The following is a 15,111-nucleotide window of genomic DNA, read 5'->3' on the forward strand; positions in this document are numbered from 1 at the left end:
TAGGGATAAGGCATCGGGGCCGGATGGCTTTACCATTGCAATGTTTCAAGATTGTTGGGAAGTGATAAAGGAGGATCTAGTGAGAGTGTTTGCAGAGTTTCACAGGAGCGGGATTATCAATCAAAGCACTAACGCTTCCTTTATAGTTCTGTTACCCAAAAAAAGCATGTCAAAGAGAATCTCAGACTATAGGTCTATTAGCTTGATCACTAGTCTTTACAAGATAATAGCCAAAGTGTTAGCAGGATGTCTAAGAGGGGTACTTCACAAAACCATCCATTCTACTCAAGGAGTTTTTGTTCAAGGGAGACAAATTTTGGATGCAGTTCTCATAGCCAATGAGATAGTAGATGAGAAAAGACGATTAGGGGAGGAAGGAGTTGTCTTTAAAATTGACTTTGAAAAGATCTATGACCACGTGAGTTGGGGTTCTTTGGATCATATGTTGGAGATGAAGGGGTTTAGTCCTAGATGGAGGAAATGGATGAGAGGTTGTTTGTCCTCGGTTTCTTTTGCAGTACTAGTGAACGGTAACGCGAAAGGGTGGGTTAAGGCATCTAGAGGTTTAAGACAAGGTGACCCTTTATCCCATTTTTTGTTTACTATAGTTGCAGATGTATTGAGTAGGATGTTATTGAGAGTTGAGGAGAGAAATGTCTTAGAGGGTTTCAGGGTGGGTAGGAACAGAATAAGGGTATCCCATTTACAATTTGTAGATACCATTTTCTTTCTAGTACTCGAGAAGAGGATATGATGACCCTCAAGAGTGTTTTGCTAGTGTTTGGGCATATTTCTGGGTTGAAAGTTAACCTTGACAAAAGTAATATCTATGGCATTAATCTTGAATAGAATCATCTTTCTAGGTTGGCCGAGATGCTTGACTACAAGGCTTCTGGGTGGCCTATACTTTACCTGGGTCTTCCTCTGGGAGGGAATCCTAAGGCGTGTGGTTTTTGGGATCCTGTGATTGAGAGGATATCAAAGAGATTAGATGGGTGGCAAAAGGCGTATTTATCTTTTGGAGGCAGGATAACTCTCATTCAATCTTGCCTCACCCATATGCCATGTTACTTTCTCTCCTTGTTTAAGATTCCTGCCTTAGTGGCAGCAAAAATTGAGAGATTGCAAAGAGATTTTTTATGGTTAGGCGTAGGGGAAGGCAAAAGAGATCATTTGGTTAGTTGGGACGTAGTGTGTAAGCCAAAGACGAAAAGGGGATTGGGATTTGGAAAGATTTCTGTAAGGAATGTCGCTCTCTTAGGGAAGTGGTTATGGAGATATCCTAGGGAGGGTTCAGCTCTGTGGCATCAGGTTATTTTAAGCATTTATGGATCATACTCCAATGGTTGGGATGTCAACAATATAGTCAGATGGTCACATCGTTGTCCTTGGAAGGCCATTGCACAAGTCTCCCAAGAGTTTTCCAAGTTTACTTGGTTTGTGGTAGGAGACGGGGATAGAATTCGGTTTTGGGAAGACTTGTGGTGGGGGGACCAACCTTTGGGGGTCCAATATCCAAGACTACTAAGTGTAGTCATGGATAAAAATACTCCTATTTCTTCAATTCTTGGATCTACTCGCCCATTCTCTTGGAATTTCAACTTTTGTCGAAATCTTTCCAATTCTGAGATAGAAGATTTAGAAGGCCTCATGCGGTTTCTTGATCGTCTACACATATCACCTTCGGTTCCAGATATGAGATCCTGGTCTTTATCTCCTTCAGGACTCTTCACAGTCAAATCTTTCTTTCTAACCTTATCTCAATTTTCTGATTCGCCTCCAGTTTTCCCTTCTAAGTTCGTCTGGAATTCTCAAGTCCCTTCAAAGTCAAGTCCTTTGTCTGGTTGGTGGCTCACAAGAAGGTTAATACTAATGACTTGCTACAGTTGAGAAGACCCTACAAAGCACTTAGTCTCGACATTTGTAAGTTGTGCATGAAGCATGGAGAAACAGTAGATCACCTTTTTCTCCATTGCTCTTTGACGATGGGGTTGTGGCACAAATTATTTCAATTAGCAAAGACGGATTGGGTCCCCCCAAGGAGCATCTTTGACATGTTATCTACTAATTTTAATGGTTTTGGATCTTCTAAGAGAGGGATTGTTTTATAGCAAGACGCGTGCATCGCTTTAATGTGGGTGGTGTGGCGGGAAAGAAATGTAAGGATTTTTTAGGATAAAGCAAGGAATTCAGAGTATCTTTGGGATTCTATTCGTTTCCTAGCTTCTCTTTGGGCTTTTTATTCTAAGGTTTTTAAGGGGATACCTCTTAACGTGTTACAACTTGATTGGTTAGCGGTGTGTAATCCCAATGGGTTGGTCTAACTAGAGAGTTCGCTTGTTTTTTCTTTGTATTTTCTTATATTTGATTACTTTTAGTTTTGTTTTTCTCTGGTGGGAGGATTCCTCATCCTTCTCTTGTACTCCCTTTTTATCAATATATTCCTTTGTCGTTTCCTATCAAAAAAAATAAAAAATAAAGCCCTTAGTCCTGATATTTGCTTTTTGTGTATGGAGAATGGAAAAATGGCAGATCATTTTTTTTTTTTTTTTTTACATTGCCCATTGACTTTGGGGTTATGACACAAACTATTTAGAATAGTTAACTTGGATTGGGTCCCCCCTAGGAGTATTTGTGACACGATGACCATCTCATATAAGGGCTTGGGGAGCTCCATGATAGGCATAGTTCATTGGCAAATTACTTGTCTTGGGTTTTTTGGGTTTGTTTGGCAAGAAAGAAATGTTAGGATCTTTTAGGACAAGGTGAGGGCTTGAGAGACTCTTCGAGATCTCATTCCTTTCTTTTTCTCCTTTTGTGCCTCTTGCTAGCATTTAAGGATATTTCTCTTGATGTGATCCAGAGCAATTGGTATTCAGTGTGTAGATCAAAAGGTTTAAGGTAGCAAGCATAGAAGCATTCCTCACGTTTAGTTGTTTTTCTATATATTCTTATGTGGTACTATACTGATGTTTTAGTATTTTGGAGATTTCAAACATACTTTTTGATTAGTTCATTGTATTTTGGGAGAATTCCTCATCCTTCTTTTGCACTTTTTCTATCCATATTTAATACATTTTTGTTTTTTATTGAATAAAAAGGAATATTCTTTTTTCTTTTTGTGATTCTGACCTCCGCTTTTTCGTTCACTACATTAACAAAGAAGTTGAAGGATTTGGCGTCTATTTAATATATTTTTGTTTCTGATTGAAAAAAAAGAATAGCCTTTCCTTCTTTTATGATTCTCACCTCCACTTTTTCATTCACTACATTAACAAAGAAGTTGAAGGATTTGTTGTCTACTACCCTCTTGCTTTGGTTCACAATTTGGCTTCTAGAGTCGATGACTTTTGAGACTAGACTAGAACTCTTCGTGCAAATACTCTACCTTTGTTCATGGAATTGTTTTGTTCGCAACATTAATAAAGAAGTTGAAGGATTTGGTGTCTACTACCCCCTTGCTTTGGTTCATGATTGGGCTTCTAGAGTCGGTGACTTTTGAGAGTAGAACAGAGCTCTTCATGCAAATACTCTACCTTAGTTCATGGAATTCATGGAGTGCTTGCTTTATAAAATAGGAAATTTTTAATCACCTTCCCATGCCAGGCATCAATCAAATTTTAAAGTCAGTCTGAACAACATAGTCCTCCCTTGAGTCGGATAACTAAGCTGTAGCTTCATGTCATGATTCTAATATTGGCTTTCAATTTGTGATTTCTGAGTGCTATTTTGATTTCCTAAGGTCATAATCTTTAAATAAGAAATTATGTCAAAAATAAAAAATGTGTTCAAGTTTGATATATCATTTTGACTTCTATGATTATCCCAGATCTTCAAGTTGCCCATTCATAAAATAATGTATGCAATTTTATCAATCAATCCATTTATTAACATTGACACTTTGCACATTTTTTATTCATTTCATGTTGTAGATTTCATTAAATATATTGACCCATCACAAAAATGATTTCTTGCTACTTGAAAATTGTTCTTACTTCTGGAGTTTTTTTTGATAAGTAAGCACAGAATTCATTAAAAAGAGGCAAACTAGCCACAAAGTATACAGGGGGTAGACAAGGCTACTAAGGCCTCACAAGCAAAAAACCAAAAATAAACCCACCACCCCTTATCTGGAGGCTAACCACTCCAGAAAGCCTATGAGGGAATGCGGCTCCTCTCCAATATACAATTTAGCCCAACCCCATATATTACAAACAAAAGAATATTTAAGTCTCTGAATTGCTAACTCCCCCCCCCTTTAAAACCTAGTATATTCCTCTCCTTCCAAACTGTCCAAAAAATAAATAACGGAATGGAATTCCAAAGTTTTTTCCTTTTTTTCCCCACAAAGAATCCCCTCCAACTAAATAAAACCTCCTTTACAATTTCTGGAAACACCCATTGAACCTCAAACAAACCCAAAACTAAATCTCACAGCACTCTAGGCACTGTATAATGTATGAGAATATGATTTACATTTTCCTCTTCACAACCATAAAAAAAACAATGATTGGGGAGCTGCCACCCTCTCTTCTGGAGTCTATCAAGAGTCATAATCTTCCACCAAGCGGCTTCCCACGCGAAGAACACAATTTTAGTTGGGACTCTCTCCGCCCATATTTTATTTTTTGGAAAAACGGCCGTCAAAGGGCTATCCAACAGGCTGTATGCTTCCTTTACTCTAAACTGCCCATTTCTTCCTTCCTTCCAAAAAACCGAATCTTCCTCCAAAGTTCTTACTTCTGGAGTTATTCAATGATTTATTTCGAGCGTGCTATGGTCTTAATTTTTTGACCTATTGGAAGTTAAAATTTTAGTTGAGGCTGATGTCTCTTTTATATACTTTCTTTCCACTTGGTGTTTTTCCACTTCATTTGGCTGATCTTAGCTTCCATTATGACAATATCGACATCTTATTTACTTTGCTAGTTCTTTCTTGTTGATACTTCTGTTAACTGTTCTTTTTATTTTATTTTTTTTTAAAAGTTATCAGTATGGTTTATCTCATGGAAACTAATTGCAGCCATAATTTTGATCCTATGTGCAGTGGTTTTCAAGGTATATATGATGTTGAGCATTTTATTGCGGTACTGAGGTTTGATGTACGGATTGTGGAAAGCATTCCTGAAACACGCAAAAATGGGAAAACCAAGAAGATAAAAGCTTATCAAGTAGGATATTAACATTTGGTTTCATTAGGTCCATCAAGTTTGGAGCATTTATCATTTCTTTATTTGAGATATTACATTTTTTTTCTTTTTTTCCTTGGTGGCTCAGCTTCGCCCCCCTAGAGATGCCCCCATCAGTTGGTATGCAACAGATGCTCTGAAGAAGATGAAGGAACATGGTGCTATTTACCTCACTCCCTTTTCACACCGTTTGGCAGAAGAAATTGACAACCCTGAATACCAACGCTTGAGGTGCAGAGTTAATTATCATGCTCTCAGATTTAAGCCACATATTATGAAGTTAAGCAATACAATAGTCAACAAACTTCGTGCACAAGGTCACTTCATGTCAATACATCTTCGGTTCGAGATGGATATGCTTGCATTTGCAGGGTATGTTCCTTATCTTAGCATATGGGATTTAGGAAAATTTTCATTCTTTTTTCCCCTTTTTGTTTGGTATGTTCATGATAATTGGAGTTTGAGGGTTAGAAATCTATATTTGGCATCTTGCAAAATCATTCATGCATTTCGCATTTGCGTATATATGTTCTGTTAGAGGGTGGGTGGAAGAAATCTAATAATCTCTTGCCTACAGCCTCTATTATTGAGAGTAATAAGTGCCCCTCTAGTCACTCATAGAGCAAGTTTGTCAAAAAAACGATACAATCCATACGAAACTAGATATAAAGTACAAGGAGACCCATTCTACCTATGTTGTTGAGATTTTCCATGGCCTCATTGTTCATTGAGGTTGTATTTGGACCTTCTCGCGCTTGTGCTGATACTGGATGATAAATATCTTGGATAGGTTTGATTTACTTGAGGATACTGTTGTGGTTTGTTAATGTTATAATAGAACAGTGTTCTATAATAACCATAGGTACTTTGAAAACATATTATTTTTTTTTATAAAAGAATCCATTGATGAATGGATGAAAGGGAAAAAAGAGAAGGCAAACAAAAGTCACCCACTGAAAAGATCTAACAAATATCCGAGAAAGATCTCTTTTCTTTCTGCCATCAGAGCTCAAGAAGCAGTATGCAGCTTGTGCATTGACTACTTCCTGCTCAAGACACTGAACTTCTGTATATAGTATATTTTTATGGGAAATATCCTTGGAAATCTCCACCAATGGGGATGGAACTAAAATCATGGCAATGGGGAAAAAGAAACTGAAAGTGAAAAAGAAGAAAAAAAAGAAAGAAAGAAAATTGTTGGAGTGGACGATATACATTGTGGCTCAAATCCTATAAGCTTAAGCTTTTAGGAAAATTGGTTGTCTAACATGGTATTAGAGTCTCATATGATGGGAGGTCGTGTGTTCGAATCTTGCTGCATGTTTATTTCCTCACTTTATCGAGCCCACATGTAAGCACAAAAAGGGCTACCCATGAAAGAAAGTGTTAAGAGTACATGATATACATTGTGGGTCCTATCCTACAAGCTTAAGCTTTTAGAAAAATTGGTTGTCTAACAAAAACCTTAAAGCCTCTCACTAAGGCCTTCTAGGAGTTGCACTGGAAGAAAAATAATGAAGTCTTACCATTGAAAATTGCAAAGTGTGCGGAAAAATTGGTACTATTCATTATTATCTCATTTTAAATCAATTACCCTAATCTATGGCTTTGGAAAATCCAAAAAAATTAACAAACTACATAAAAAAAAAAAGATACCATATATATAGTAGCTTATTTTTTTTTTGATAAGTATATATATAGTAGCTTATTAAAACTCCTAATTATTTCCTAAAACTTTTAAAACATCCCCTTAAAATAAAAAAAATAAATAAATGATAAAGACTTTTAGAAAATGAAGATTCCTTAAGAAAATAGAAATTTTTACCGGAGGAGACTTTTTAAAAATAAGACATTTGAAAATATGAAAACTTCTTTCAATGAGAAATTTGCAATATATACTTCCTAAATTCTAGATAGGACCTTAATACCAACCACTTACTAATCATGATTTTAAAGAAACTTAAAATTTCCATAGGCGTCTTTTTCTTCCTTTATTCCTTTTTGTGAGTAGGCCTTGGAAACTTATCCTGATCACCTCTCCTCGTGGATTAAACTCAAACCTGTACATTAAGGCTGATTCCCATTCTTGAAAAGCTATAAAGAGGCTAGAGGTTCCAAAAAATACAACCTTATAATCCATGACCCAAGCTTCCTCTTTTCAACCATTGACAAATTTCTACATGAAGAAAACATCCTTCAACACCACTCCTACACAACCCAATTAAATCAAAATGTACCTTGCTTCGCTATGGACGACCAAATCTTGTGCACAAAATCTTGCAATACATTCCTAGTATCCCCTAAAATCCATGTGTCTAAGGGAGGTAAAGCATATCTTTTGAGTCTTCCCTTCTAAGTCTGCATTTTATACAAGGCACAAAATGCATTCCTTATACAACTACAATGTGCAAATTTAGATCAAAACAAGGGAATTGATTCCTTTACATGTACCCATGTTGCTGAACAAATGGGACAAGTGTGATCAAGTTCAAAGTGTTATGAGGGGAAACTTACTAATCAAGGCGTGAGTAGTATGGATGAGGATGGGTAAAGCTCATTCCCATAATCTTACACTTGTGACTTGGTAAACATGAAATGCAATCTAAGTTCTCGAGGGAATGCAATTTCAATACTGATCTCTCTCTCTCTCTCTCTCTCTCTCTCTCTCTCTCTCTTGGCTAAGGGATGGTGGTTTGGGGGCTAGGGGGTTGGCTAGTAATGTAGCTCTCTAGGAGATATGGGGGGAAAGTGTTGGTTTGGGGTGGATTCGAAATCCTTTGAGATCTCAAAGGAGATGGTTGAAGGAAAAATAGTTGGTTTGATTGCAGAGAGGGGTTGGGGTTTTCCTCTTGGATCAGATTTGGCGAGAGAGGCCTTGTTTGGTTGTTAGAGGGGGTTGAACTTTGTTGTGACAACTGTAATAGTAAGCTTGTTAGATTGGAGTGGAAGGAAGGGGGAAGGGTTTTTAAGTTGGAACTTCGAACCAATAACGTGGGAAGATTCTTGCAGTGTTTGGTTTTGTCGTCTGAGGGGAAGAGATTTGCCTTAATTTTCCCATAAGGAACGGGTGGTGGAGGGGGTTGGAAGACTTTAGCAAGTAAGTTGAGGAGCATTGGTGTTATGCTAGCAAACAACTCTTCATAGTTGCCACAAGGGATTGTTTGTCAAATTAGGATGTGTGCAAAAGAAACATCACACAAAGATTTTTCTTATGTAGGTGCAATTACTAGTGGTAAGAAGTCAATGGGAGAGGCTATTTGGATCTAGGACAGGCAAGAGGATATAGAGAGTAATTTGGAGTGTTTGATGCATTGTCGTGTGGGTAGCTAGGATGTTTTTGTAGATGATGCTCCAAATTTGGGTTCACTAAGTTCGTGGGTTAGAAGCAACTAGAGTTTGGTTGGGAATCTTCATCTAAAGTGGTTGGATTGTGATGTGATTTTGTTAGTTTTTGATACTGCTGAGGGTGTTGTTTTGTAGAAGGAAAGAGTTTGAAGATGGATTGGTGGAGCCTAGAAGCTGGGTGTCTCAAGGAAGGGGCCCCTACTAAAGAAACTTGGGTAAGAGTTTCTAGGCTTCCTGTGGATTTGTGGGGAATGGAGTTCTTTAAGAGAGTGGGTAATGCTTGCGAAGGTTTTGTGGCTATAGATGTGGAGATAGTAGAGAAACAACATTTACACTAGGTCAGAATTCTAGTTTGCTCCAATGGGAAGAGGATGTATGGGCTCTTATATGTGGTGGTAGGGTCTTTAGCCTACACCATTGAGTTATGGTGGGGGTCTCCACCGAAGTTGTTAGGGGTTTCATCAATGGAGGATTATAGGGTGTTGGAGGTCAGGGACAATTGTGAGGGGTGGCCATGTGTGACAAGAAGAGTGGGGGTAGACGTTGGGAATCATGGAAATTGTCAAGTGGCATCAAGAGGGCCTTTGCTTGTCGACCTAGCTTTAAAGGGTGCAATGCCCTCTACTCGCAACAATGCTTTGGAGACTAAAGGAGTTGGGTCAGTGGGCAGAGACTCAAGCTCTACTTCTCCTTCAGGTTGGGAAAAGGGAGGGCCTAGCCTTCCCATTGCTCTTTGGGCTAGCCCGCTTTGGCTTTTGAGTTCTTTGTTTTGGGCTAGGTCTTTTTTGTTGAGGGCCCTTGCTTTTGTAGACCCAGTGGTCTTAAGAGGCCCTCATACTCTCTGGTGAAGGTTTGGGGGTTCAGAAGCTTCCTCCTGATCCTTGCATCTTGTCAACTGCTTTATGCCTTGAGTTTGGTTCACCTTCTACTGATGTCGCCCTCTTGGTTGAAGCAGAAGGTTTAGTGAGTTTGGGTTCATTTTCTGCTTTCTTCTTGGGGGGTAGGTCTCTCGTTCTGTCTCCTTCTTCTTCTCTCAAAGATGTGGGTATCGTTGGTGAGGGATAATAACTTGCTTCCTTAGAGGGAGCAAAATGAGAAGTCTCCGATTGAAAGCAAGGTTGAGGGTTGCAAGCCTTTGCTTTTTCCTTCTAAAAAGGGTTTGGAATTGGATTGCTCAATGACTCTTCCTTTTGTTGACAAGAGTGCGAACCCAACCTCATGGTGGTTTTAAGAAAGGGTTGCCTAAGGAAAGTCTTGGTGGGCAGGAAGGATGTGGTGTCTGATGAGAACTTCATCAATTTGGCTTACAAGAATTTCATCTCCTTCAATGAGTGCTTGGGTTTTCCTATGGAAGGCTTTGAAAAGGAAGTTGACTCCCTATTGAGAAAATTGGAAGCCCTAGAGTTGTAGAGTGATGGGATCGAGTTTTAAGAGGAGGCCTTCACCTACTTCGGTTTGAAAGAGAACTTCAAAAGTTGGATTGCTCCATTACCTACAATCTCTCAAGCTGTAAAGGGAGAAGGGGTAAGAAGTGTGGGTTGGATTTGGTTTTTGAGTGTCCAGGATATGTTTAAGGTGTGGGGATGGGAGGTGGTGAGGAAAATGTCGTTTCCAATCTTTTCTTTTTGTGTTAGGTTTTCACAGTTGTTGGCTTCCTTGTTTTTCTTGGGGTTGTGGGTATGTGAGCTAGGTAGTGGCTTAGGGGTGTAGCTCTTGGTGAAAGCATGCTCTTGATGCTCATTTTTCTTGGTTCTCTTAGCAAATTAGGGCTTGGTTATATTGGTTTGGAAGCCCTCTGTTTCATTGTTTCTTTGTTTCTTTGTTTCTTAGGACAATGTCTTTGATTTGGGAAGTGATTTGTTATTTTCTCCTTTCACATTTGTTTTAGTGCTCTTTGTACACTCGGTGTCCTTGGTAAGTCTTTTTGTTGTGCTTTTAATATATTTGGTTATTTACCTATCAAGGAAAAAAATATTCCTTATACGTCTTGTACATTAAGCTTTCACTAACCTAAAAAATAAATTGGCCCACAAGATTGAGGGAGATTGAGGGTTAAGATCTTTCTTTCATTTTCCCTCCTTATAATTAAATAAAAGGTTATTAGTTGGTGTTGGTCTGCCATATGTCCTAGGAAGGGTGAATTGGATAGAGTCCCTAACCTCAAGAGTTTTTGCATGAAGCAGCAACTCTCAGGACCCTTGCCATTTCTTCTAATAGTCATGATTTCCGATACATAGACTCTTCAACTTTGCTGACATGATAAGACAAGATATGTGGGGGTGGGTGTGGGGGATCCTTCTTGGATATTCCTATCTTGATTTGGATATTCACTATTTTTTTTTTGTTATATCTTTTCTAAAAATATGGATAAAAGAGAAAAGAAAGAGAACATTGTTTTTGTGAAGAACGCCTTAATTATTTGCTTCTAAATTCACTTTCAGTTGATATTTTCTCTTCATTATGTCATATATCAGTGCCATTCAAGATCATTTTTCAGCCAGACTACTATATCCTAATATTTGAGATGTGAAGGATCGGATATCTAGACACACATCCACACTTGACACCTACACCCAACTCATTTAAAATAGGTTATAATTATAAAAAATTCTTTCATCTTTCCTTATGGTTGTTATTCCTATAAATAATATGTCAATAAAAAACCAACAAATTATTTCTTTTTCTTGTACAATATATAATTTTCTTTAATATTTTGTTATCTTCTTCTACCATTTCATAGAGAAAAATACTCAAATTTTTAAGGTTGTAGAGACCCATGTGAACAACTGTTGGAATAAGGATTATAGATGAATTTTGTTCGGTTGAATGGAGGCCCTAGTGGAATATTTAGATCGGTGTATTGTGGGTGCTCTTGCCTTGTTTTCACCTTAGATTTTTGTGGATCATGACTCTTTATTTTCTGGAGGCTTAGCATATGGATTGGTGGTAAGTTCTTGGTTTACCCACATGTGAATTCTATTATCTCAGAGTTTCCTTTATTTTGCCCAATAATTGCTGATTGGGTCGTGTTTCAGCTTACAATTGGAAACTGAAGATCCTACAAATATGAATGGTGATACTCCTTCCAATGGTCTTTACTGTTGTTATAATGAACTCTTGCAGATGCTTAGATATCTTTACCCTGAAGAGCAACGTATATTAACCAAGTACCGGAAAGAAAATTTTGCAGCAAAAAGACTTGTTTATCATGAAAGAAGGGCCATTGGAAAATGCCCATTAACTCCAGAAGAGGTAATCTTTTTTTTTTCTTGGTTTTTTTGCCCTTTTTTTCAAGTGCCCTCCTGTCTTGTTGAAGTTGTGCATTTGCCTTGATTGCGTACTATCATCCATGCTTGACAGTGGATTCCTGTGAAGGAAAAGGCATTTTCTAAAAGGAAGCTGGTTTGACTGTAGAAGTAGAGTTGCCTTGTGGCTTCTCAAAGTCAATGAAATTCACTATTTTTGAACAAATCTTTTCCCAAATTAAAAATTATTGGATGTTTCATGGCCACAATCTTTTCTTTACCTGGTGATACTGGATCTTTAAAATCTGGCGCCATTTTAGGGATAACCTGATAAATGTTAGGGTTTGTTATAGCTTGGTTTAAGGGTGATTAAGAATTTGGTTAAGAGGATTTAGCATTAGAATAAGGGTTTTGGGGCCTGTTTTGATGATTTAAATGTGTAATGTTTTCTAGAACTACAAAACAGTATATAATCACAAAATTCAATCATAGAGAAGGAAAAGGGAGGGAAACAAATATCTAGGTAATCATGCCCTCAAGGCCAAAGGTTAAGCTGAAAATTCTCACTGGATGGGTCATCCTCCCAGCAGTGTTGATGTCCGCCCATTCTTCTTATTTATCCATTAATTGAAAAAGCCTTTTCCCTTTATTCAATAGTAAGGTAATGATAATACATGAATTCAACCATTACAGCAGCAACCAACAATTCCTGTATTTCTTCTCTCAATCTCTTTGTTTCTCCCTCCTTTAAAAGAGTTAAATGGAAGATAACTAAACCCTTATTTTGTATTTTTACAAAAAGAAATAAAAACCTCGAGTGCTATACCCAAGAGACAAGACTTAAAAAAGTAAAAAACATACATGCCAAAAGCCCAAAACTCTTTAACCCATTGTATATTGAGGCGTAAACTATCATAAAATATTATAAAAAACATGAAAATGCCAATGCTCATCAAAACTGTCGAGTATTTGGAGCTTAAGCCTCAATAGCTGGGAGGTTGGAATCCTCAATAGCCTTTTAAACACTGAACTTAAATCAGAAAAGAACCAAAAAGTTCGAGCTGATACATTGTAGCATTTGCATGAACTGAGCTGCTATTGTAATCTTAACCATATTGCATAATAGCAGCATGAAGATTAATGGCACGGTATTTAGTTTTTTTCTTCTCCAACTTTGAATATAAAAACTATTAACAATTGCATCTTAGAATGATGCAACTAAGAAGCCAAAACTCACTTTTTCCAAACTAAAAAGGTTGAGTGAAATGCTGCATCCATTAATGGAATAACATCTTGTGAACTGTGCAGGCATTTGTCGCATGATTAAGAATGTGAATGCTAACTGATTTTCCCGATGGCTTATCTCAGATACTAATTTCTCTCAACTGCAGGATATGCATGATGATTGTGATCACAATCATTATCATCAACAATGAAAGCATGCCTCTATCTGAGGATTATTTGTAACAGTGATAAGGAACAAACAATTGGTGTCATTTCCATGATTTTAATGTTATTCCTTTTCTCACTGCAGGTTGGTCTTGTTTTACATGCACTAGGGTTTGACAATTCTACCAAAATATACCTTGCAGCTGGTGAACTGTTTGGTGGGGAGCGATTCATGAAACCTTTTCGAGCTCTATTCCCACGCCTTGAGAACCACAGCAGTGTGGAACCGGCAGATGAGCTTTTAGAGAACTCCCAGGGCTTGGTAGGTTCTGCTGTGGATTACATGGTTTGTCTGCTATCTGACATTTTCATGCCAACTTATGATGGCCCGAGCAACTTTGCCAACAATCTCCTAGGTCACCGACTTTACTATGGATTTCGGACCACACTTCGGCCTGATAGGAAAGCTCTTGCCCCAATCTTCATTGATCGTGAAAATGGGCGGTTGGCTAGTTTTGAAGAAGCTGTTAGGCGTGTGATGCTCAACACAAATTTTGGTGGACCCCACAAGCGTGTCCCACCTGAGTCTTTCTATACAAACTCATGGCCGGAATGTTTCTGTCAAATGTCACCAAAGAATCCTGCTGACAAATGTCCACCTGAGAACGTTCTGGAAATCCTAAACAACCGCTTGGAGAGTGAAATGGGCAATGGCTTTGAATCAACAACCACATCAAATTTGACAGTGCCTACGGAAGAAGAACAATGATTTGCCTTAACTTATTAATTGAGGTTACTCTATTTGACCAATGGTGCAACCTTAAAGGCCAAATTAGAGAAAGGAGTGGGCAACTGATATCTCATTCAGCTTTCAGGTATTCCTCTATCTGGATTCCTAACTGGTACAAATTAGCTTTCTGGAGTCCTTGAGTTGCTGGTATAGGAATTTGCTCTATAGTTTGTAAGATATCAAAGATATCCACAGCTGTTTCATTGTTTGTCATGCTTTGTGGATTTACAGTTATATATCCTTATTCCGCCGCATCATTTAATGGCTGCAGGTTCATGCTATCTGGATATTGAACCAAAGATGGAAAAGTTCTACACCGATACATTCATTAGCCAAAGATTTCAAAGCACAGAATTATGTTTAGTGATATGTACTTCATATCTGCTAGAGCTGTACATTTGCTACTTGAAGCCGGTTCTGTAAATCATCTGCTTAGCTTTACTATATATTTTGGGCTTAAAAAAGAGAGCATTACTACCCCTTGTTTTAACATGACTTTACACGCACGGGGTGTGTTTGGTAAGCCTGGCCTCACCTGACTAAAGTTTAATGTTGTTACATTATTTTTGCCGCATGGATGCCCTACTAATGAAAGAAAATAAGTTTGTATTGAGAGTCAACATAATCATGCTTTGTAGCATGCCAGGTGCCAGTATAACAAGATTTACTGCAATGGAGAATGGTTGTGGCCGAGGCTGAGGCCAATCGATAGCATATCCCCACAATAGTAGTCTAATTTTGAATCACTTTCATCATTATCCATTTCTCCATCCCTTTGAATCCGATGCCATTAATAATATAGTACAGCTTGTAGGATTATGGAGTGAATTAAGCATTTGTCCTGCCTTGGAGCATGATGTACATTACGGGTCCAAATTCTAATAACGCAACTTTTAAAACAGGTTGTTGAACAGCTCGAGTTAACTGCGGCTCAGATGCATTTCATTCCAGCCCACCCATAAGGACATTCATTTGGGGCCCTAACGCCATAGAAAGAGGCTTCTATCCTTTTTGTCTTAGAACATCTCCTTTGGACAAGGCAACAAGACTGTCTCACAATTTGTCAATACAGTTTATAATTCAAATTTGGCTGGGGGAAACTAAAATAAGCAAATTGTGTAATAGGAGAAAGATGGTCACACAAGTTAACAAA

General features: G+C 38.0%; 1 protein-coding gene across 1 annotated transcript in view; it reads left to right on the plus strand.

Annotated features, from left to right (window-relative positions):
* Window positions 1-14,578, plus strand: part of LOC117914359 (O-fucosyltransferase 1-like) — a 55,818-nt gene extending 41,240 nt beyond the window's left edge. Inside the window, 6 exon segments of the mRNA XM_034829666.1 lie at window positions 5,048-5,171; window positions 5,278-5,561; window positions 11,658-11,671; window positions 11,674-11,786; window positions 13,314-14,043; window positions 14,230-14,578. Of these exon segments, the coding sequence (XP_034685557.1) occupies window positions 5,048-5,171; window positions 5,278-5,561; window positions 11,658-11,671; window positions 11,674-11,786; window positions 13,314-13,937 (1,159 nt within the window). The 3' untranslated portion in view covers window positions 13,938-14,043; window positions 14,230-14,578.
* The last annotated feature ends 533 nt before the right edge of the window (window positions 14,579-15,111 follow it).

The sequence above is a fragment of the Vitis riparia genome, chromosome 5 (assembly GCF_004353265.1).
Source record: "Vitis riparia cultivar Riparia Gloire de Montpellier isolate 1030 chromosome 5, EGFV_Vit.rip_1.0, whole genome shotgun sequence".
NCBI classification, from domain to species: Eukaryota; Viridiplantae; Streptophyta; class Magnoliopsida; order Vitales; family Vitaceae; genus Vitis; species Vitis riparia.